The sequence below is a fragment of the Branchiostoma lanceolatum genome, chromosome 7, assembly GCF_035083965.1.
Source record: "Branchiostoma lanceolatum isolate klBraLanc5 chromosome 7, klBraLanc5.hap2, whole genome shotgun sequence".
NCBI lineage: Eukaryota > Metazoa > Chordata > Leptocardii > Amphioxiformes > Branchiostomatidae > Branchiostoma > Branchiostoma lanceolatum.
The window spans coordinates 11,733,945-11,756,771 of NC_089728.1; the positions used below are offsets into that span (position 1 = coordinate 11,733,945).

Sequence of the window (22,827 nt, forward strand, 5' to 3'; positions counted from 1 at the left end):
ATTGAGCGATATAGAATGGGGGGAACTGGTTTAATAGAAAAACAACGTTTCATGGAGATTTTGGGTCCTAAGACTCTTGTTTTGTTTTGCAACGAGTAAAGTCGACATTCGTATATAAAGATCTCCAAAGCTTTGCACACATTGGTTTGTTTCGACGTATGCTGCAGAATGTCAACAGGTACCTTCCTACATGCCTATCTCCCCCATTGGATAGTGACATCTGGCGGACAATGAAATTATTGCAGCATTCCACCACCGCGGTGCTGTAGTGCTGAAATGATTAATAAAGGTCGCTTTTGATATATGCATTACTAGTAAAACCTCCTTGCTAGTATGTAGTCTGAATTGATATACCTGCCCACTGAATCGGATGATGGTCGGTTTGGTATCAAAGGGTAATATTTTGATTGCCTCCTAGTTTGGTGTGATACCGGTTCCCGGGGGTAGAATCGTAGATGTGTGAAAAGACAGTTAAGAAGAAGGAGTGAAATTCAAAGAGTCGTCGCGCCATCCACAAGACATCACGGATTGCCGAGTCAGGTTGTTGTTTAGAAATAACTCTTCTAAAACTTTCTAGGAACTTAGAAATAAACAAAAACGATGCATGGTAATGTGTAAAATGAGTCATGCACCTCTGCTCGGAGATTAGATAGGCTGTCTTATTTTAGAAGACATCGTAGCACCGTAGCTTCTATGTTTCTTCTCTCAGGAGTTAAGTGGACGTGGAAAACTCAGGTTTGTAGACAAATTGCACATCTTGGCCAGTAGCCCACGGTTACACAGGCTACTAGGTTCATATTCTGCTATTTTGGTATGACTTTACCTACGTCAGTAATGTAAAGTTTGTAACTTACATTTGTCACTATCGATTTGATGACTGGCACTAAGCTTGGCTGGGAGCGACTAGGTGTGGCAAACCCCACATACGCACCTGCGCGCTCATGATACACGATCTCGATGGTAGAAAAGGTTACTCGTGTCAATGGTAAACAGTTGGCCTGTCTAGGATCAATGAACTGTTTGTCGTCAACTGTTTACCTAACGTGGGCATTCCGACAAGAGGAGTGGACCGTACGTCAACCTGTCGTTTTGTGCGTCAAGAGCAAATGTTTGCAACCGCCTTAAAACGTCGGATCACCTTCTGATCATTCAGTGTGGTTCAACCTACATAGAGCCAGATCAGAATGTTGTTAACTGGTTTTCTCCTGTGCCTCGGTGTTGTTGGGACCCTGGGCCTGCCGACAGCCATCCCAAACCGCCCTGACGCCCAGGACGTGCCCACAGTGATACCACACCGCCCGCCGTGCCGGGAGTCCCACGGTTCGGATGGATGCTGGAAGTACGGAGTGTTCTGTGTCGACGGGGAAGCCATAGCCTGGGACGACTGGGATGACTGTAAGTCAACTTCGGTTAACAGTATATTTTACATCAAAGACCACCGAAAACTTAAAGCTAACGTTGTGATCGTGCCATTACCTATTTCCCTTCACCTCAGTTTTCACAGTTGTATTGATCCCCATAACTGTATGTTGATCTACAGGTTTCCAACACATTGATGCAAAAATCTACCCTGGTATCTAGTTTGCTGCAAAGGAAACTGAGAAGTTCTAGAAACAAATAATTATTTCAACTCCCCAGGTAACAAGTGTTCGTACCAGGGACAGCTGTACGAGCCAGGGGAGACGTTCAGTACCGGAGCTGAGGAGTGTGCCTGTCCAGATGAAGATGGGGTGAACTATGGAGGGACGTACAAAGTAAGGATCTAATAATGCTGCACGATGTGGATCCTACAGAACTGTTAACATGCCATTGTGTCATATCGGAGCCATGAACAACTCTTGTGAGGCAAGAGTTAAAGGCAAGTCATTATGTGACAATCCTTGCCCTTGCCTGTACTTTCTGAAATAATATCAGATTACCCACCTCTCCAATATGACAGCACCAATCCATACTAATAAGCTAAAGAGACCATCGGAAATTGTCAACTTTGATTTATATGTCACTTTGGATCGATGGATTGACCTGAAATTCAGGACTAATAAATGGGAGCCCAACCTGAACATATTTCTTGCAAAACATGTGACATTCGTGCAGCTCAGACTTGTCTAGAGTGGAAATTCCTGGTCATTCGCTAAAAAGACTATCCCCCAATGAAACATGCATTCTGTATCAACTATGACTCCCCCTCCCCAGGATCCCGTGTGCACCCTGGTTGGACCGGTCCCCCCGACCCCCACACCAGTGGTGCCCACCACGGTGTCCAGCTGCCAGCCCTGGTCGCAGGCGTACGGCTGCTGGGTCATCGGGGGAGCGTGTGTCCATGGGCAGGAGGTCCTGTGGACAGACTGGAGCAGATGTAAGTACTCAGGCTGGGTAGGGAAGGTGGACAATGGAAGTCATACATTAACGTAACACAGCACAAACATATAGTACCAGATATGTAGCATCAGGGCCCTGCCCTCTCCAATCCCCTTCAATCCTATATACATGTATGACCCTTTCAATCTGCCCTCAGAATATACGTTATGCCCTGTCGATTTTTTAGTGTGTATGCAAAATCATATCAAAATCAAGAATCGTACACATACAAGATTCTGTGCAAACTTATGGAAAGTTTTCCCTCTTTCATACAGGTCCAAACTGGCTGAAGAAAAAAGTTGAAACGAGAGGTTTCAAAATCAGCAGCCTTCAGACCACAGACAGAAATTGAAGAGAACACATTTGTGTTCTGATACAAGTAGATATATTATTGACAAATACATCAATACCATCAACACTGAACGGATTGATAAAATAGCAGCTGTCATATCATTCCTAACTCATAGCGGTTTAAAGGGATAAAAGTTATATGATTTTAAAGAACATTAAAGGCACTTTACAAAAACTTTGTTGTATTTCTTTTATTGAGCCAATGGCTATCAACGTAGCCAATCCATAGCAGAACAATACCAATGAAATGCAACAGAGAAGAAACTTTTCATTGATTATAGCTCCAATGACTCATATGTTTCTATGAGATTATGTATACATTCTGCCATTCTAGGTGTGAAGACACACCCAAACTACACACAGTACATTACATGGCTTTAAATAGGCAGGTAAGAGGTGTGCCTGTGTGCATATTTACCCTGCTGAAGAGACCAAACTATCCTGTAGTGGAGGTAAGCTAAGACAGTGTCAGGCAAACACAAATTTCCAGATAAGGTTTGTCCAGATTCAAACATAATCGTATTCAAAGCTAGATTTTTCTTAGTTGTGTATCAAAGATTTTGGCTTCATACTCATAACTCATGAGGTTCATCTTTGATAGCCAGATATATTCTCTTGTAGCAAAAGAATAATGGTGTATAAACATGTAAATATTTCTGCACTTGAAATATTAATTGCATACAAGAGTGACAATCAAAATTTGTAAACAAAATTTTTACACCAGAAAAAGGCAAGACACTACATTCGCTTGCTTTGCATGTGTATATCGTCTTATATTCAGTGCAATTGTCAGGCTTCCAGATTTTTAAACATTCAATCAGGCCATAGTTGACATATAATTCAAGTTCAGATTCATTGAACTTTTCAACATGCCGGTTTCATGATTTTAACTCTGTTTAGATACATGGTAGCAAATGTTTCACAATAGAAAAATCATGGTTCCTAAGTCATTTTGCTTCCAAAAGATGATTTGAACTCATTCAGATTAGATTTTGCTTCCATCCAGAACTTTAATCTGTGGTAGAACTGAGCAAATGTCAGCTTTAAACCCGTCCATACTGCACACTGGGTTCCCCTCCAGGTCCAGAACAGACACGTTGGTGCAGCTGGTCAGAGGTGTCAGGACTTGTGCCTTGGATATACCTGTGAGAAGAAGTTAAGGACTACAAGTGCAACCAAAGTACCAGAACCCAACTGAAGCATTCCAAGACTGTGCACTGGGAACTACAGGGCAACCATATGATATTGCATCAGATTTCCTAATATCAGCAATAAATATATACTACTTTTCATGTCTATTTGCTCATCACATGTGTTGACAATTTGAAAGCACAAGTAAGGATACGGTTGTTCCTAAGGGAGACCCTCCCCAGTAGAGGCATGTTGGTGAGTCCTGATATACTCTCTATGCTGTTGTTGTCAGCCAGCAGGAGTTTCAGACACTGTAACATGTAGACCGGGATGTCCAGGGTGGTCAGACGGTTGTTGGACAGGTCAAGCTGGACAACCAGGGTCATGTGATCCAGGTGACGGACACACGTCAAACCCTGACAACAGATTCAGACATACATCAATAATCATATTTTACATTCCATTCAACTAAAGAGAGAATACTGGAAAACGTTTTAATTGATGATCATCACTCCGCTGAAAATAGGTTCATGACTTTGTCATAAAAGGGATAAAAAGTTGATAATATAAAGTAAATCAAAGATGTGTCGACCTTTCCAGACAGGTCCAGTTTGTTGGTCCCCTCCTCAGACTGCATCACCGTGTTTTCTAGCAGAAACCTGCTCCCGAGGTCTGCATAGTAGTTTCTCCTGTAACTGTCCAGGGATGTCAGCTTGTCCACATACTGTAGGGTCTGCTCCTGGTACGTGATAGGATTGATGGCTCTCATGAGCAGGACTACGGATAAGATGGCCCCTGTCGAAAATATATGTCAAAGAGTCATAAAGAGTATATATATAGCCTCTGTTGGTCATTATTGGCCATGGTAAAACCTTAGTTTAATGAGTTATACTGGAAGAATGATCTGGCAGTCAGTATCTACAGCACAGGATGAAAACTTGAGAACTGCATGCGCAATCTAGCAAAAAAACAGTATAAAATCTTACATTTGTTGTCAGGTTCAAGTTCATGTAGCTGCTGACATGACTCCAGTTCCTGTACTAGGACAGAAGACTTGGCTACACTCAGCTCTGACCTGCAAGAATAGGATATCAAAGATAAACAAACAAAATCTCAATCTTAAACCTAAAATCTCAATTCTCATCCAGGTACTGTATATGGGGCATTTTTTGTCTTAAAATAATTAATTTGGAGTTATGGTACCTTGGGGACAACATATAATTTTATCCAGCATATGTCTGTGTAATTTAAAATAAGTATGTAGAGACATGGCCGGGTTTTTGTCTTACCTGAATAATTCCTTGCTTTCTGTGGTATCTCTACTAAATACTTCTGAATGTCCTGTAGGGATATAGGAAAATTGTTTTATCTGACTTCATCAGTACACAAAAGACAGTTAAAACTAGAAAGGCAACATTTGCGAGCAAATACAGCATGTTTAGCCATACTCCTCGCCATGCAAAAAATGGACTCTCCCAAAATAACAATGGACCATTCTAAAATACTTGCACTAAAAAAATGAATCACCCAGTCCAAAATTGAGTCTTCCAGTAGCACCTCAACACAATATGGACCAGTCCACAACCACTTATTGATTAACAAATACACTTCTGCTAACAAATGGACTTTTTCATAATCATTCCAGCTCAAAATTGAAAGAAATAATTAAAGAATCCTCCCCTTGCAAGAATGGGATATTCCGTGCCATTTCCATGTAAACCAGTCGAAAAATATCCGCTGAAAATTACACTCTTGCGCATAATCAACCCAGTTCAAAATTGAATTAAAAAAGATCAACCCCAGGGAAGAATGAAGTTTTCCATAGTATACATATGAAGATTTGACAGGAGAAGAAGGAAATGACCAAAAACAACATATTTGAGTCAATTCCAAGTCACCGAGAGGGTTTTGATATAATATTCGTAATGTGTTTGAACTATTTTGATTAAAAGAATGTCTAAGTCACAATAGTTCTAAAGTGTTCAAACAATTAGAATTGAAACTTATAACATGCTTGAACTTATTTCACATACGTTGGAAACATTTCGAACGTAACTACACAAAAATCTCTTTATTTAGAACAGTTTCAAACCATCTATGCAAATGTTTCAATGTTCGAACAATTTGTAACAAAAGATTTTCACAATTGCCCCCATAAACGAAGGTGCTAAGTCCTCCTGTGTGTTTCTGCCTATCTTCGGTGGCCGCGCTAGACCACCAGCGGATTTGTTTTGACGGAGCGTCACCCGCGCGCAACGATGTACACTGTTCGGCACCGCTAATATCCGGCATTTTCCCGCTCCAAAACACTCCACAAGACCCACGTTTTTAGTGTTTTGCCTCGTGTTCAACACGATTCGATTTGCATTACTAACGGGACGAAAATGTTATGATAGAAAAAAAATTCACCCCGTCCCGGCGTCCGTCCCAAAAACATGAACGACATGAAAATATATTTTCTTACAGATTCAATCACGAAAATGAACAGCATGGGATTCCAAATTTTCGCAACGGCCGACCATTTATCATGGTTGAACTTCCTTCCAAGGCGTGCGATAGATAAACATTCCCGGCACATAATAGTCACTAGTACCAGACTAACGCAAGCTAATGATGATAATAGGGAGAAAGTTTGTCAGTGAAGTTTGGCCACCAGAGGGTACATTCATTTAACGTTACAAGCTAGCGCAAAGGGGCGAATCATTTACCTTACCGGGGACTGACTCTACTGGCCTAATCATTCCTTTTTTGCCGAATTCTACGATCCATACGCCCGTACGTAGGACATGTAGGAAGGCCTGGTGGACGCTACACATCACGGGAGACGCGTGTTTTCAGACAGCACATGGCACAGACAGCGGCGTGCTTTCGATCGCGTAGCGGCGACGCACCGCTGCGACAACGTGCGGGACCAAAACGCCTGTCCCCAGTGAGACCATGTGTTTTGCGCGGCATGCCCCGAATCCGTCTACCATTGCTGAATGTAGCCCGATTCATAGAGGTCTATTTTGTAAGCATTATTTCATGTACCCCTCAGCGTGAGAATTCCTTGTGCAACACTTCACTACATTATATATTTAAGTTTCCCCGCGCACCGCCTACCACCCGCCTTTGATCATGTATGAAGTCGGCGGCAGAGAGAGATCATCAATCAATTTTGACAGGAGTGTCGCGCCAGTCTGAGGAGAAACGATCTCCCGTGTTGTGTTGAAGAATTTGGAGTTTGAAAATATCTGGAATAACTAATGCTAGAATAAACATTCACAAAATCATTGATTTAACTTGTTTTCTGTTATAAAATTTCCTAAACTGCAATTTAACCACTGAGTTTAACGGAACATGGTGTTTTCCCGATAATCATGTTAAATGTTTATGTCTGGTCTTTCCTCCTCGTAAGCAAACTTCCAGCTTGGCCAGGTGCAAGGCACTTGGGGTCAATGACCTGTAGGTCATATGTAGTATTGAAAGTGACAGAAGTGGCAAATATTGTCAAGAAAGCCCAAAATAAATCGTTTTGAATATATGTATGCCAAAAATGGGAATGTAGTCCTTTAAATATTTGTTCAAGCCACATATACAGCAAATTTCAGGTCATTCGGTTGAAATACCAGGGCGCAGGAGGCCAAGATATGCTAAAAATAGCCTAAAAACCTCAATAAAATCACTTTCAAGGTCAATATCAAAAAAAGGAAAAGAACGCACATTGGTTTTTGCCTACATTACCTCTGTACCAAATTTCAGGTCATTTGGTCAAAAAATGACAGAGATGAATCGATTTGAAGATTTGACAGGAGAAGAAGAAGAAGAAACATGAGTAAAAACAATATGTTTAGCCATACTTATGGCTAAACATAACTAATGTCTTCATCACAGGATATTCAATCACTGGTAATAATCTATACCATAGAGAAGAAAAATGGGGAAAGTCTGACAGAAAAAACACTAATTGAGAAAATATCAACAAGACAATCACAGAGAACTTACCTGCTCCTAGAACACATTCCCTGCCCACCAGCCCTCCCTCTGTGTCTAATGTAACATGTATGTGCTGTTCACTGTCAGATGATAGACTGTGTTCTGGAAAGTCAAATATCTGAGACACAGTAGTTAAGGGGCACTCAAGGGGTATCATAGAAGTTTCTGTTTACTTTCATCATCAGTTATTTCTTCATTTTACATCTTGGCTTGTGATCTTTTGAAGATCTGTTTTACAACATTTAGTAACAACCATGGAAATAAACCAGGATTAGAATGGCTGTAACTAGAAAAAGACTTACCACAAGCCTTCACATCTAGACTTCTATTGAATGATTTACAGGACTATCAAATGAATCAAGTTAAGTTTTGTACATTTCTCCTCATACCAACCACAAATAATGCCCATTTGTAAAAGGATACCAACACCTGTTCAAATGTATCTGTACCACGTGGGGTGTGCCATCGGCCTGTAACGACTACCCCATCTTTTACTACATTGAGAGTTGCAGTAGATACCTGTAAAGGGAGGTACAACTTGGTTTTAAGTTGAGAAGAAAACAAGATAAGGTACCAAAAAAGCATGGCGAACACTCTGGTATGACATAAAATTTCATCATACAATGCATATATTCATGTTGGTAACTGTCCAATACCTGTATATGCTTTGAGAAGGTTGCAACCAGCCGGTTTAATGGCCGACAAACATGGAGACACCTGATGGACTGGTCTCTTTCAGCTCTTCCAAGAAGCCACCTATGGTAGAACCAGGCACTTTGGTCGTTAGGATCTGTGAAGAATGCATTCTGGGCCAGCTCATGTTCTGCAGGGAGAAAAGTAATGAAAAAAATATCACAATCTGTTCTGTTAAAATATACTAAATCACCCGTAAGATTTAAACAACAATCATCAATGACTTAAGGTGGTAAACACGTGTCCCTTAACAAATTTTCACAAAAAGTAACCATTTGACTTGGTAGATAGGTAGCTCTATTTTCGTAATCTGACGTCCTTTTCTAACAATGCGTTGCTATTTGACCGCAAAAATCAAGGGCAAAGTTGCAGCTGAGCTAAGGTAATGGTAAACCAGCACTATGTGTCAATGTGCACTTTCCCTCACAGCAATACCCAATCTGAATGGTCTTAAGTTAATGAATCAGCAGTCTAACCCTGTAGAAGTGCAGTCTCCTCCACGCCCTGCGGCTGCTCTGTGTCGGGGTGGACCAGGGGCAGCAGTTTGCTGCGGTAGTGCCAGGAGGAGTAGTTGGAGAAGTTGGAGCTGATCTTGTCTGTACTAAACTTCAGCTCCTCCTGAGGGGGGATGTTGGCCCGACGGACAACAAACCTTCTGTTGTCCCAGCAGTGGACTGGAAAAAATAAGCAAGGTTGCACACATTCACAACAAAACTGGAACTATTGAAGGAACAGTTGTCTCTTGATGAGCAGAAATTGAAAAACCATAAGACTGAGAAAACTTACAGTTCCTTTCATCATACTCCAGAAACTTGTTACAGAGCAGCAGCTCCCTCTGCCAGTTTGGTTGAGGCATGCAGTCCATGACCCAGCACCTGTGTTCCCACACACTGTAAGACTTGGGGTTGGACTTCAGACATGTCTCCAGGAAGGACAGCTCATCCTGGTACAGCTGCTGCATCTCATCTGCTGACCTGGGAGGGAGGAAAACAAGCAGAATAATGACCCCTACGTTTGACTGACCACAGGAGATTTCAGAACCGTTATTCCTGATACATGTTTAAGTATATGTAGTTACATCTGAATGAAGTTACCTGTTCATAAGATTTAGCGTGCCACAAAGGCCATAGTGTACCTAACTAGTATTGGATGCAGGTAATTTAGCATGTTAAAGGTTATGCTTCTCTAAAGTTATCTTACTGTAATTATATCAAACAAGTTGTAACATCATCATCAAAACAAAAGTTCGGAAAAACATTGGAAACATGACATTCCTTTACCCACGGCCACACAGATGTAAGACACATACTGAGCACTTAAAAGTAATGACATTGTGAGAAATAAAAGAAGTAACGTTAGATGTTTTACTTGTCCTTGTGAAAAGCCTGGAAGATTTCCTTCCTGTAGTTCCACATGGACAGGAAGTCGGAGTTGTGAGCCAGGATACGACCTGTGAGGTCCAGGGCCTCCCCATCATGCTCAGCATTCTTTCTCTGGGTGAAGTCACGGAAAATCATAAATCATTCGATCAACATGAGCCATGATTCAATAATTTCATTTTGTAAGAACATAACTTAATAAACATTATCATTGTATTTACAGCTCTTATATGCTGACATTTTTATGTGTTTGTAATCTATTTATGCAGTGAGTGCCCCTATAAAAGATGATGACAAGACTAAGGGTTCTATAGATCCTGACCTTCTCAAAGAGCCTTCCTGTGGCTGCCTGGTACTTGTTCAGCTTCTCCTCCCGTTCTTTCCTCTTGGCCTCCTGCTGTTCAGCAGTGGTTTTCACCTTCAGTCGTCCATGCTAAATAGATGCATAATGTTATAAGGCCATAGTAAGTAAATTCTATTGGTCACATCATCTGCAGAGTATAGTAGGTCCACACCAAACTACCGACCGTTTATATCTTCCATAGATGACAATGAGACAAGCAAAAACACATGCAACATCTTTCCTTAGCCAGGAAGGTGCAACTGTCCTTTCCGCTAGATCTATGGCAGATCATACACATCACTATATAGTCTGTAATACCCAAATAACTACAAATGTAGTCTTATCTTCAAAGAGACAAAGCAAAAACCAGACGGCACACCCACCATTTTCACCGCTTCCTGATTCTGCAGGCCGGAGCACACCTTTATAGAAGGAGCCACTATTCAGCTTAGGGGCGGTTTAATTAGGTACACAAATACAGATTCTAAAAGTCATCTTGATTATATTTCTAACTACTAATAAAAGAACAAATAAGAAATATGTTTTCTTGAATCATATATATAACTCGATAATGTTTATCTTTTTTAGACATAATATAAAGGTAAAGACAGAGGAATTCCCTACACCTTTTTGGGATATTCCATGCAAATGACGTAATCATCATGGCAGACGAGGGAGAAGAAAATCTGAGTCCGGCTGAAAAACTGGCCAAGAAACACAAGCAAGAAAGGAAGGAACTTCAAGGTAGAGATATGTGTATCTTATATAGACGTGGAAATCATCAGGCTATGTATTGTGCTGAGATATCGTCCGAGAAAGCCTTTAGCGACATTTGTATTTGGGATGGGAGGGGGGCATCCAGGATACGACCTACGGGTTAACGGTTGATACCGGATACAGTACAGATCTGCAGTAGTGATTATATGAAAGCGAGAATATGGCCAACTCATAGCAAACAGCATTGATCAAATGTACATGTAACCACTGCAAGATTACAGTGCGTCGGAGATATGGTCAGGCTATAGCTAGATACACTTCCTTGATATAATACTGTACGGTATGATAGTTATGGCCATACAACGTCCTTGATTGTATGTTCGTAAGTCTGTGTGCCACAGACAGAACTTATGTTAAGGACAGATTATAAAATGATGCAATGTTAGCTTCTTTATATCAATAGATATCAATGTAACATACAAGCTGCAATGGGGTGCATGTTTTTTCTCAGAAGCTGTGATTTATTTTAGATTGTAACATTATCCTAGTGGTCATTTATCGTGAGAAAGGAGAAAAATACAGGGAAATATGATTCAGGTGTTTAAAAGAATTGTCAATTTTTCCATTTCAATCAGCTAAACTTCAACAGATGAAGAACTCTGTCCCTAAGAATGATAAGAAGAGGAAGAAACAGCTGACAGTCGAGATCGCACAACTAGAGGCTGAGCTGGATGAGAGACACCTCAGGGAGGAGGCAGAACTGCAGGCAGGGTCGGGTGATGCTAGTGAAGAGGTAGATATCTAGCAAATATTGTACACTTGAATCAGACTCATGTAAGTTGTTAAATGGCCAATAGTAATGATCAGCTGGATAAGAATCAATGTTAGAATGTGTCACAATATCAATAGAAATACTTGTAGGTTTGTCATGTGTAGCTAAAGCATATGCCAAGAAAGATGTATTCATTTGTCATTTTTGTCTCTTCAGTGAAAAAAATCATGTATAAGATGTGATCAAGAAAAAAAATTGTCTTGCTGCATAGCAGTTGTGTAAGTATGTACATGAAGAGTGACCTGTCCTTGCATTTCCACAGCAGGATGCTGTAACAGAAGGAGTGGGGGGTCTGCAGGTGACTGACGCAGCACAGGGGCAACAGCCTCAGAAACAAAAGGTCTCCAAGGCACAGAAAAGACGGGTAAGTAACGGTGGCATTCTTCTCTAACAGGAAACCACTTCTTAGCATTTGCTGTACATTTTAGTAAAGTTGATCTTTGAAAGTTTGATGTTGTTACCTGTTCGTGTATACCTTGCATACTGTACTGCAGTCTTCAGGGACTAAAAATCTTGATTAAGTTTAATAGATTCAACATACTCACCTCAAAGGTAGCTTTTTGTTGCCATCAATCAGTTTGTCTCTTTATAGTGATATTCTTGTATCTATGACCTTTTGATTCCAGGAAAAGAAGGCAGCTAAGGACAAGGAGCGTGACCAGCGTATAGCTGAGTCTGAAGTTGACAACTTGTCGGGCGCCAGGCACATGGAGACACAAAAGATCAAGGCCCTTCTCAGAGACAGGCAGCTGGCAGTCAAGGAGGTACAGACCGTGGGAGACTTTCTGTTTTAGCCATTGACTATTGCTGCTCTGTATTCCAGTTGCTAATTTGGTTATTCTGTTGGAGGAAATTGCTGTTTACACCATGTCTGTGGTTAACACCTCATATAGAGACCATACAGGGAAAATACAGAAACACAGTCTTCAATACAATTGTCATTGAATGATCATTTGACAGTTAATAGAGTGAACTCTCCAGGCTATATTTTAACCACTTGAATTTTTTCTTTTATAAACTTTAGATCTCCTCAGATGGTCACTGGTAAGTCTTCCATGCTCTCACTTGGCATTTTTTTCCAATTTGGATAAAGTGTGGAAGGAATCGCTAACTCATTTTCAAATGCTTAGTCCTATTGATTTTACTTTTAAAAACTTCTGTCAGAATTGTATCCAGTTTCTAAAGTAACTGTTACCTTGTGTTGCTTATTGCTTGGATGTCTTATTTTTGACTCGTGTCCATAGCTTGTACAACGCTGTTGCTGAACAATTGAAGCAAGTTGGTGATGAGGTGAGAACCCTATTCTTTTGATCTTGACAACATAGTTCTCATAATTCAAATGTACTAATTGTGCACCTCATAGGTGTTTTGATAAATCATTTCCATACAAACCGTCAAATTGTTCAAATGTATGAGCTCAGCAGGACAAGCAATACCTTTCTTTTCCTGAACAGAAGAGCATGTTGGGCCTTCGGCAGTTGACTGCGGAGTACATGAAGTCCCATACAGATGACTTCCTCCCTTTCCTCTCCAAACATGACACTGGAGACCCGTACACACCAGGTAAGGAGAGTATAGCATAGTTCAAGTTGTATTACAGTATTGACTGACTTTATCCATGGATACATTCTTCTACGATAAGCCAGTAGCCAACAATCAATTCTCCATGCATCCTTTGTGTATTTCAGAGGAGTTTGAGGACTACTGTAACGATATTGCCAACACTGCTGCCTGGGGAGGCCAACTAGAGGTGGGTTTAGAAACAAAGTATCAATAATTCTTGCAATGATAACTTTTGCATTTTCCTCAGTAGTTAAATGACGATACTGGTGGTTTCAGTATGTTAAGTATTATCCTCAGGATTTTCTTAGTCATGTCCACATGTTCCTCTCACAGCTCCAAGCCCTGTCCAGAATATTGAAGTGTTCCATCGAGGTTATTCAGGCTGAGGGCCCTGCCATCAAGATAGGAGAGGAGTACGATACCAAGTTGCCGATCATTTTGACGTAAGTTGATTGTCAAATTCTGAATCTTTGTGAGACCATTGCACATTTTGTGTAATGCCTGTGTCTAATTATGATTTCAACTGAAGTCATTTCTGCTAGACGTCCAGATTATGACCATGTTCATGATTATAGTGTACCTGTTTGCTGTCCGAACACATAGTTCAACAACAACAAAAAGTTTCCAATGTGCTCTTGCCCCACAGGTACCACCGGCACATGTATGGCCTGGGTGAGCATTATAACACTGTCAGGCCTTTGGCTGAGGAATTAGCTGAAGAGGAGGATTCTTAACAGCAGCCAAACTCGGAACAAAGCAGCGCTGCAATACATGTCTTGCACACAAACTTGTTGTCTGTAGTTGTTGAGACAAGCTCAGCCAAAGAGCAGTGTTCAACAAGCTGTCTCTTTTTTTCCTGTCATTTACTTTTCCTCTCCACTGTGATGCCAGTATATGTTGTGTTGAGTGTATGGATTTTACAATGCCTGTTACAATTTGAAAGGTTCTATGCACAGAAAGCAGCTATGGGAGTATTGTGACACTGATTTTTGTGAGACATCAATGTGAATTTATGTGTAAGGAAAAAGTTGTCTTCTGTAAAATGTACTTGATAAACAGTGAAAAAGCATGAATTTCAAAGATGTTTTTAAATGTATAGTTGTAACTATGGAATGAAAGATGGAAGTTTAACTGTTACTATTTTTGACTCATTCAATGTAAGAAAACGGGTAATAGGGACAATTTTTCCCAGGACAGAGGGAGAAGCAATGATAAGGTCATTTTCCAGGAGGGCTTGAAAAGTGAAGCTCTATATTTGTATAATGTGCCATAGATAGGATTGTATGAAACGTTATAAGTACCAACCCATCGCAATGCCATAGATGTGTTTAAGCTAAGGAAAACTGAAGTCATTACTACTCAGTTGTTGCCATAGTATTCATCTTATAGGGATGTGTGTTGACAGTTTATGTGATAACCCACCTTTCAGAGCAAATTATATATATATAGTGGGATAATTCTGTGTCAACAATGGTCCAGTTAGTCTGTATATCTTCACAATTATAATTCTCTACCAAAATCCCACCTTGCGAATTCGAAATAATGTAGTAATATTAGTAATAAATCAACCATGTTGATGTAAGAAGAGTGTACGAAGTATTCTCAGATAAGGAACATTTTCCAAAATAAGATTAAAGAAAGTGATCAAAGAAGTCTTTTGCAGAACTCGATCTACATGTATTTGTGTATTCTCTTATTTGTAGATTTCCCACTACATAAATCATGTATTTCGTCAGACAATGTAGTACAATGTAGCTTGCTAGTATTTAAAAAAATGAGGGCATGATTTGTAAAATGGTCATATTCTAGGGACATTAGGTATAGTTATATGTGGAAAAAACTCACTTTTTACTAACAACTTTACACTCCCACGAGTCCTAATAAGAACGATGTATGGGTATGTAAACATTCCCTACAGTAAAAATAGGCCATATTAGAACAAAACAGTACTTATTCTTCACTATGTGCCATACATGGATCTCATTCTGATAGTCATTCATCACTGTAAATAGTAATAGATCTAGAGTTCTGTGATGTACTGTCATGTTTCAATCATGCATATCTAAATTTGATATCCATTTTTAAAGTTGTATCACTTTTTTTAGAATCTGAACAATGATGGTTTTCTTCTGCCGGGCAGAAGTACTTTTGATAGCTTCCTGAATTTTGTACAAATTTTTTATTTGCATATCTGAGCTACACAGGCTGCTGTTACCGGCATTATACAAAGCATACATATGTACCTTTTACTGTGACAGTCAATGTATATCTCAATGAGTCATAAACATTTCTAAGAACATGAAGTGTATCTGGTGGGCTTTGAATCCAATGTTTGTTCCCATGCCTGCGATGGTGCTGGGTTTGACACCTATTTGTTAGCTGGATTGTCTGGTCCGTTGGCCAGTTCTTCATCCTTATCCCCTGCCTTTGTATCATCTGGCCTCATGGCTGGGAAGAATAGCACCTCCTGCAACAGGCAGAATGTAGTTAAGATAACACAAATTATAACATAGCAGCACATTTTAACAGCAAGCGAGCAAAACATATAAATATATTTATAGGCTGAATTGTACAATCATAGTCCAAATACACGTGGGTTTCCCTGTAGAGATAAGGTTGTTAAATGGTCTTATAAATCATCAAATACATTTAACACATCCTTTGAATAAGGTAAGTTTTCCCAGAAAACATAAGTTTTCCCTGTAGAGATGAAGTTGACAGATGAGAAATCTGACCTTGATGTTGTTGGAGTCTGTGAGGAACATGGTGAGCCTGTCGATGCCCATGCCCCAGCCCGCCGTGGGGGGCAGTCCGTACTCCAGCGACGTGCAGAAGTTCTCGTCAATCAGCTGAGCCTCGTCATCACCCGCAGCTTTGTCCTGCAGGAAAATGACAACACGGTTAATAGAAAAATTCACCTGAAATAAGATTGACACATGATATCCAGTTGGGAATGTTCATAGCTTATAGTGTTGCTGAACTTGAAAACATAAAAAGTCAATGTCATTTTGTTCTCCAGTGATTGACCAAGTAAGAATTGTATTTGGCTCTGATCAGTTAACTACAAAAGAATAATGTTTAATCATGCTCTCCCCTGATATTGCCTTGTTAGCAACTTAACCTATATTTGCATAGCCATTCGGCAGAATCTTGTATCCTGGGATGCACTTATTGCAGGTTAGGAAACGGGGAAGGTTATTTGAAGTTATCATCTAGAGTCATCAGACTGACCTTGGCTTGCTGCTCAAACCTCTCCCTCTGTACCACAGGGTCGTTCAACTCCGTGTAGGCGTTACAGACTTCCTTCTTCATCACAAACAGTTCAAACCGCTCCGTAAGGCCGGGGATGGAACGGTGCCTGAAGGAAGGGAAAACATGGGTCAAGGTTCCTGCTTGGTAAATCTCAATCAAATCACAGTGCAATCTATCATAGAATTTCTGGTACATCTGAATAGCAATAACAATGAAATGTAAGTTCACATAAAAGTACCAAGCACTCAAACATACTTAAAATGAACCCGACATTGTTGTGGTTCTATACCATATCTTATGAAGAAATCTACAAACCTAATTCCTTGATCATCACTAACAATTGATTTGCAAAGTTAGCTGCGTGGAGCAAACATTCCCTGCAGATGTACAGGTGCATAGGTATGACTAATCCCCAGACCTACCATTTAGCAAGTGGACTCATGATCTGAGGGTGGTTGATGATGAAGGTAGGGCTGATCCCCTTCACTTCTAGGTAGTCTCCAACCAACTACAACATAACACAACACAACACATCATATTCAATATTCCTTGATTCTAAAATGATTAAAGCAAAAAAAAAATGGATTCTGTGAAGGTTATCATTGAAATCACATACATGTCAGGTGTATCATCTTCCTTTCAACACTGTCATATGAAAAAGAAACTGACTAATTTACTTCATTTCAATAAAAATGGATATACAGTAGTAGTAGACTAATGAATAACAAGGAAAACACTCCCTCTACAGTTCAAATTGTTCTTGATATCCACCTGTCCATTATCAAAGACATAACCAAAAGAGTGTGAGATGATATATTGATAAATCATGTGGTGGATGTGTGCACTAACCTTATCTAACAGTCGAGCTGTTGTTCTAGGCGGAGGGCACTCCACCTCCAGCCTTGCACACAAGTCATCAAAGAACTTCCTCGCCTCTGGAAACAGAAATTCAGCAATGTACAACTATATGACAATGTATTCTTTGTATACAAACATTACAGTGCATGACTCCAGAAGTTGTGGATGGATCTTTAAGATATTTGATATGTTGATAGGATTACAAGTTTGAGGCCAACAGGCTACCTGAACAGAGAGATGGTTAAAAATGAAGAGACAAGACTTTCATATGACTCAGCCTCGGGTCTGATTTTGTGCCACAAACCTCCTCACCTTCAGTATGTAGAGTGTCTGGTGCAGGGAACTTGACCTTGAGTTCCTTCTCCAGGTCCCCCATCATGTCCAGCCTCTTGAAAGGCGGGGTGAAGTCAGCCTCCCACACCTCATCACTGTCTGCCCCCTCGGGGTGGTACTGGATCTTGTATGACCCTCCTGTGATGTGTTTCACCATGCCTGGGGGGACAGACAACAATGAATGCCATAATGACAAATCATTTGAAGTTGTTATGACATAAGTGCTTCTAGTCATGACATTTCAACTAAGACTGTTCAGTATACAAATCTGTGGTGGGTGTTGAGAAACTTTTCCTGAGGCACCCCTTCCTATTTCACCCTGACAACTTCTCTCGTATGAAATGGAACCTTCCAATTTTCAAGATTTCAAACAATGTTCCTGACTACACGTTGAAAATAGAAGCCTTTGGTGCCGTGGTATCATGGAGATTGATAGAAATATCATGATTATCAATGGTCTTAACCTGACAGTAGTGACTCCGTTATTTTCATGAGGTCGTTGTAGTCTGCATACGCCATGTAGAACTCGCAGGTCGTGAACTCAGGGTTATGCGTCAGGTCGATGCCCTCATTACGGAACAGTCTGCCGATCTCGTACACACGGTCAATTCCACCGACAATCAGCATCTGAATAAAGGAGACGGTATTGTAGAACAAAAGCTACCTAGGGTTAACTATACTGCAGTTACAAATCAAGAGATCTAATACCCTCAACATATAGAGACCATTGCCAAGAAATGTGAAAAAAAAACAATGTGAAAAAAGTAAAAGCTAACAACATGTATGTGTAATGACTGATTCTTGCCACCAAACTTTGTACCGTAGAGTCTTGCATGATAGACTCTTGGTACATTTTTAGCCGTCCCTTACCTTGAGGTAGAGCTCAGGTGCGACTCTCATGTACAGGTCCATGTCCAGTTCATTGTGATGGGTCACAAAAGGCTTGGCAGTGGCCCCGCCAGCGATCATGTTCATCATGGGGGTTTCAACCTGCAAGTGTGGAGAAGTCAGACCCACAACGTTATTGATGTACCAGTGTTTTAGCTCCCAGTTGCTTTAATTGTAATTTTTTCTATCTCATTTGCTGTTTTCCCAACAAGGTTTTGTGCCACCTCTAGTCAGATGAAAACTATTTCATACAACAGCGTTCATGGTACTTTGTGAGTTTGACAAGCTAATAAGATGCTTCAAATTCCTTTGTAAAGATACTTTTATGAAAGTTCCTCAAGTTGATAGAAGACAGTTTCCTTTATCACTTACATGTAGGTTCAGTCTGAACGAGTAAAAGTTTACCTCGAGGAATCCCAGCTCATCCAGGAAGCGTCTGACATAGTTGATGATTCTGGCCCTTATGATGAACTTGTCCCTGACGTGTTCGTTGATGATCAGATCGAGGTACCGCTGACGGTATCTCGTTTCCTGGAATGAAGAACACATAGTCAGGGCTGTTCCATTTTAACAGCTGATAGGGGAGGGTGGGAGGTTGACTGGATATGTTTTTCTAATGAAAGAAGGGAGTGTCTGAATTCTTAATTAATACCATATTAAAAGCAATTGGCATGAACTGAGAGAAGGGGTAGAAACGTTACACAAGTTTATAAAATGGAACAGATCAAAACATGATAAATCACTTTCATCAATTTTGTAGATTTGTTAGAATTTTCTGATTTTACCTATGTTGCAAGGGTTTAGCAACATGCTATTATAGCTATGGGAAGCTCCTCCTTATTCATGAAGTAAATAACAGAAGAAGTGTGAACAGCAGCGCCCCCTACCTTGTTGGTGATGCCGAAGTGCAGATGAGGCAGCATGTGTAGACAGGGGGACAGCAGCTGTATGGAGGTGGGGATGATGCTCAGTTCTCCCTTCTTGGTTTTACCTGCAACACATTGTTCATAGGTAGTTAGGATCAATCAAGGAGGTTTCAATCTGCTTCTAAAATTTCTTCCTGGTGTTACCAAACTTCACCAACAAATTTAAAAACTGTCCGAATTCGGTACTGTCATCCTTTACACAAATATATGCTCATCTTCTCCCAGATGGCTGAAGCCTAAACTACAATATCAGAGTATGACTGACTTCAAATCTGTATCAGCGTACCAGGGTTGCCTTTAATGCCTATGATGTCCCCTCTCCGAATTCTGCCGTTGATTTTGAAGAACTCCTCCTCGCTGGAGTAGAATCTGGCATTGGCCATGACCTGGATCTTCATGGCCTCCGCTCTCAGGTCATAGAATATCAGCTTCTGTCCCGACTCCCTCTTAGCATGGACACGACCTGGAATGACAATGTGGCTTTACTAAATCAATATTTTGGGTCTTGTAGAAAATGTTATATTCAAGTGATGAATATCAATTTCCTTGGGTTCATTAACTTGTGTATGCAGACAGACTTATGCCATATACATGTATATGATATACAAGGCTGTGCAACTGCTTACACATTATTTTGACAGTTAGCAATCATGTCAGTGGCAAGTGAGGATGCACATGTAGTCAAATACAGGGGGGAAATCATAAGATTCCTTGCAAGTGCTGAGGCCATGGATAAGTATGGAGGCAGTCTTCATTACGCCTGATAAATTAGTACAATGTCATTTCTAGTAGAGACAAGAGAGTGGGTGTTTTATCAACTGAAAACAATTTTGCAGTATTTTCATACCTGCTACACTGACAGTGACATCAGTAAGTTGGTCTCCAGCATTAAGGTGGTGGTATTTGTCAATGAACTCCTTGAGAGACAGTTCCACATGGAACTTGTGAGGGTAGGGAGGCTCATCACCCTTCTTTAGATCCAAGATGGCCTGAGATCTGATCTTGAAGTATTGCTGGTGAAAGGGAAACATAAAAAGAATTGCACTAACAAAATACTTTAATGGGGAAATGTTCAACGTGACTGCCATCATCTGATTCTGAAAATGGTAATTGTAACATTTTTTTGCAAACATTTAAACAATGGCTGAATGTTTTCATAAAGCTTATAGATAAATCTAAGTGAAGATACACACATTGGGATCTAATGTCTCCTCATCGAGGGCATCTTGAGCTGGGCCTGTTGTCTTCTTAGCCACAGTCTCTGTTGCCTTCTCCGCAGCTGCTTTAGCTTTTTCTTCTTTCTCCTTCTGTTTCTGCTGGGCTTTCAGTCTCCTCTTCAGTTCACTTTCGGCAAAAAAGAAGGAAGAGATCTTAGAAAAAGTATCTACTGCACATACGTACACTTTCAAAAAGTGAAAAATAAAGGTTGGCTGGTAATGAGTACTGAAGAGTGCTGTGCTTTCTGCTAGGCTTTCTGAGCTAATTAATATCTAACCAAATTTGAAACCCAAAACACTAAGAGGGTGTCATACACCACACCAAGTCTGTGCTGCTTTACATGGCTATTACATATATCAACTGGGCACTTGGTTAAGTTGTGTCAATATGAGAGGTCAGTTGCTTCAGATTACTGAAACATTGTCTCCCCCAGGGATGACATTCCTTTTGCTAAGACCTTTGCTGGAAGTTAAAAACAGAGGAATCTCTATGATATACCCATGGTCTTTAAAAAATACAGACCACCTTTTTCCTGCAACAAAAATGTAGAAAAAAAAGAAGAAACTTATCCCACAGCTGACACAGTGACAAAACAGCACTCAAAACCAACCAACCTTTTACTGAGCATGTCCTTCTGATCGCTGCTATAGGTGGCCCTTGTGAGCCAAGTCCAAGTGGGCCACCTTTGGATGTGGACTGGCTCATTTCGTCCAACCATCCCGAGTCTCACAACCCCTTGAACTTGACGGACAACCTTGAGCAGCAAGGACAACCCAGGGGACGTCATTTCTTAATTTGCACGAGGTTTCCCAGCCTTCTTGCACTTTTGAAATCTAGTCTGAGCCTGCTAATATGCTTATCACAGGAACCTATAATGGACAGAAGAGAGAGAGATGTGCTCATTTATTTTCATTGCTCACTTGCTGGCAGATATTGTCTAATTCTTTCAGCGTTGTAGGTACAATGACTCTGTTTGAAAAGCAAAAAACATAACATTTTGGATGTTTAAGAAAGCAGTTGGTAGTTTTTTTCTCAGTCTGTCAGCAATCAAAGTGTGACAGTGTGTGGGTGGATGGGGGTATTAATAGGTCCTCTGCATTACAAATATTGTGCACCATCAGTCAAGCTGTTGCAGGTCCAAGTGGCTTGTGGACTCTATCTCTAGACGTACCAATTAAACATACCTCAAAAATCAATCAGAAACCGATCTGGTTACATACGATCTGTAACCTATGAATTTTCGGTACAAAGGGTCATTTTTCACTTTTACGATGATGGTGAAAACCATGAATGATAAACATGAATTGGTAATGGTATGGCAAATAAACAATAGTGCAAATTATTCAAAGAACGATTTATTGAGAGGACCACGCAATCGTATCACAGCTAGTACGCAATATGGTTATACGCCACCCATGCCCCACCCCCATGTCCCACAAATGTACAGCAATAAAGGGACCACGTGTGCAAAGTTCAGGTCTAGACAAAGAGCATAGATCAGCGAGTGTTGACAATGATACTGATCACTGTACCTATCATACAGCAAACATGTTCACTTATTTGGGGTCAAAATATCGAACCAAAACCTTTGTTTTCACCTGAGCCCCTCCCTACTGATATCACACTCACAGACCAGGCGATTTTCAACATGATGCAACGAGGCCATTTAGGACTGAAACCGAAAATCATGTGCACACAAAATCCAATATTTTCCACGCAATCTAGCATAAATCTATATTTTTACAATGCCAGATTTTGGAAAAAGGTATAATCTACCATCAGAAGTAAGCAAATGATCTAAATCCTTGCAAAAGACGTACTTTTTACTGATTTTCTCTCCTTCTCCGACCACAGACGACGATGTGTCAGCCATGTTGGATCCGGCTCAGAATCAGGTCGCCGCACCGCATTGTGGGTTCGCAAAGTTTTGGCGGGAACCGCTAGGAGCGCTATTCACAACAACTTCACCTGGCGGAAAGTCATCCTCTACCTTTATGGTGCTTTCTTCCG

General features: G+C 40.6%; 4 protein-coding genes across 5 annotated transcripts; 2 read left to right on the forward strand and 2 right to left on the reverse strand.

Annotated features, from left to right (window-relative positions):
- Positions 1 to 1,079: 1,079 nt before the first annotated feature.
- On the forward strand, positions 1,080 to 2,815 carry LOC136439306 (uncharacterized). The gene is made up of 4 exons (XM_066434671.1): positions 1,080 to 1,395; positions 1,639 to 1,754; positions 2,194 to 2,356; positions 2,634 to 2,815. The coding sequence occupies exons 1-4, from the start codon at positions 1,185 to 1,187 to the stop codon at positions 2,708 to 2,710; spliced, it is 567 nt and encodes a 188-aa protein (XP_066290768.1). The 5' UTR covers positions 1,080 to 1,184; the 3' UTR covers positions 2,711 to 2,815.
- Positions 2,816 to 2,873: 58 nt separating this feature from the next.
- Positions 2,874 to 10,706, reverse strand: LOC136439304 (geranylgeranyl transferase type-2 subunit alpha-like). The gene is made up of 13 exons (XM_066434669.1): positions 10,614 to 10,706; positions 10,210 to 10,320; positions 9,877 to 10,001; positions 9,295 to 9,482; positions 8,985 to 9,182; positions 8,472 to 8,638; positions 8,239 to 8,334; positions 7,825 to 7,933; positions 5,130 to 5,181; positions 4,827 to 4,915; positions 4,433 to 4,635; positions 4,055 to 4,256; positions 2,874 to 3,852 (listed from the first exon to the last, which is right to left on the reverse strand). The coding sequence occupies exons 1-13, from the start codon at positions 10,614 to 10,616 to the stop codon at positions 3,695 to 3,697; spliced, it is 1,701 nt and encodes a 566-aa protein (XP_066290766.1). The 5' UTR covers positions 10,617 to 10,706; the 3' UTR covers positions 2,874 to 3,694.
- A 163-nt stretch (positions 10,707 to 10,869) lies between these two features.
- On the forward strand, positions 10,870 to 14,994 carry LOC136439305 (deubiquitinase OTUD6B-like). The gene is made up of 10 exons (XM_066434670.1): positions 10,870 to 10,974; positions 11,583 to 11,740; positions 12,042 to 12,143; positions 12,406 to 12,543; positions 12,804 to 12,823; positions 13,024 to 13,069; positions 13,234 to 13,342; positions 13,468 to 13,529; positions 13,676 to 13,785; positions 13,989 to 14,994. The coding sequence occupies exons 1-10, from the start codon at positions 10,893 to 10,895 to the stop codon at positions 14,074 to 14,076; spliced, it is 915 nt and encodes a 304-aa protein (XP_066290767.1). The 5' UTR covers positions 10,870 to 10,892; the 3' UTR covers positions 14,077 to 14,994.
- Position 14,995: 1 nt separating this feature from the next.
- LOC136439303 (lysine--tRNA ligase-like) lies at positions 14,996 to 22,733 on the reverse strand. 2 transcript variants are annotated; one of them, XM_066434667.1, is made up of 15 exons: positions 22,638 to 22,731; positions 21,432 to 21,686; positions 20,793 to 20,943; positions 20,447 to 20,612; positions 19,886 to 20,062; positions 19,561 to 19,664; positions 19,079 to 19,204; positions 18,656 to 18,775; positions 18,250 to 18,412; positions 17,765 to 17,944; positions 17,444 to 17,529; positions 17,017 to 17,102; positions 16,574 to 16,700; positions 16,078 to 16,221; positions 14,996 to 15,809 (listed from the first exon to the last, which is right to left on the reverse strand). In XM_066434667.1, the coding sequence occupies exons 2-15, from the start codon at positions 21,602 to 21,604 to the stop codon at positions 15,711 to 15,713; spliced, it is 1,902 nt and encodes a 633-aa protein (XP_066290764.1). In that variant the 5' UTR covers positions 21,605 to 21,686; positions 22,638 to 22,731; the 3' UTR covers positions 14,996 to 15,710. The 2 variants fall into 2 exon arrangements, with proteins under 2 accessions (XP_066290764.1, XP_066290765.1); XM_066434668.1 differs by lacking the exon at positions 21,432 to 21,686 and having other exon boundaries at positions 22,638 to 22,733.
- Between the last annotated feature and the right edge of the window lie 94 nt (positions 22,734 to 22,827).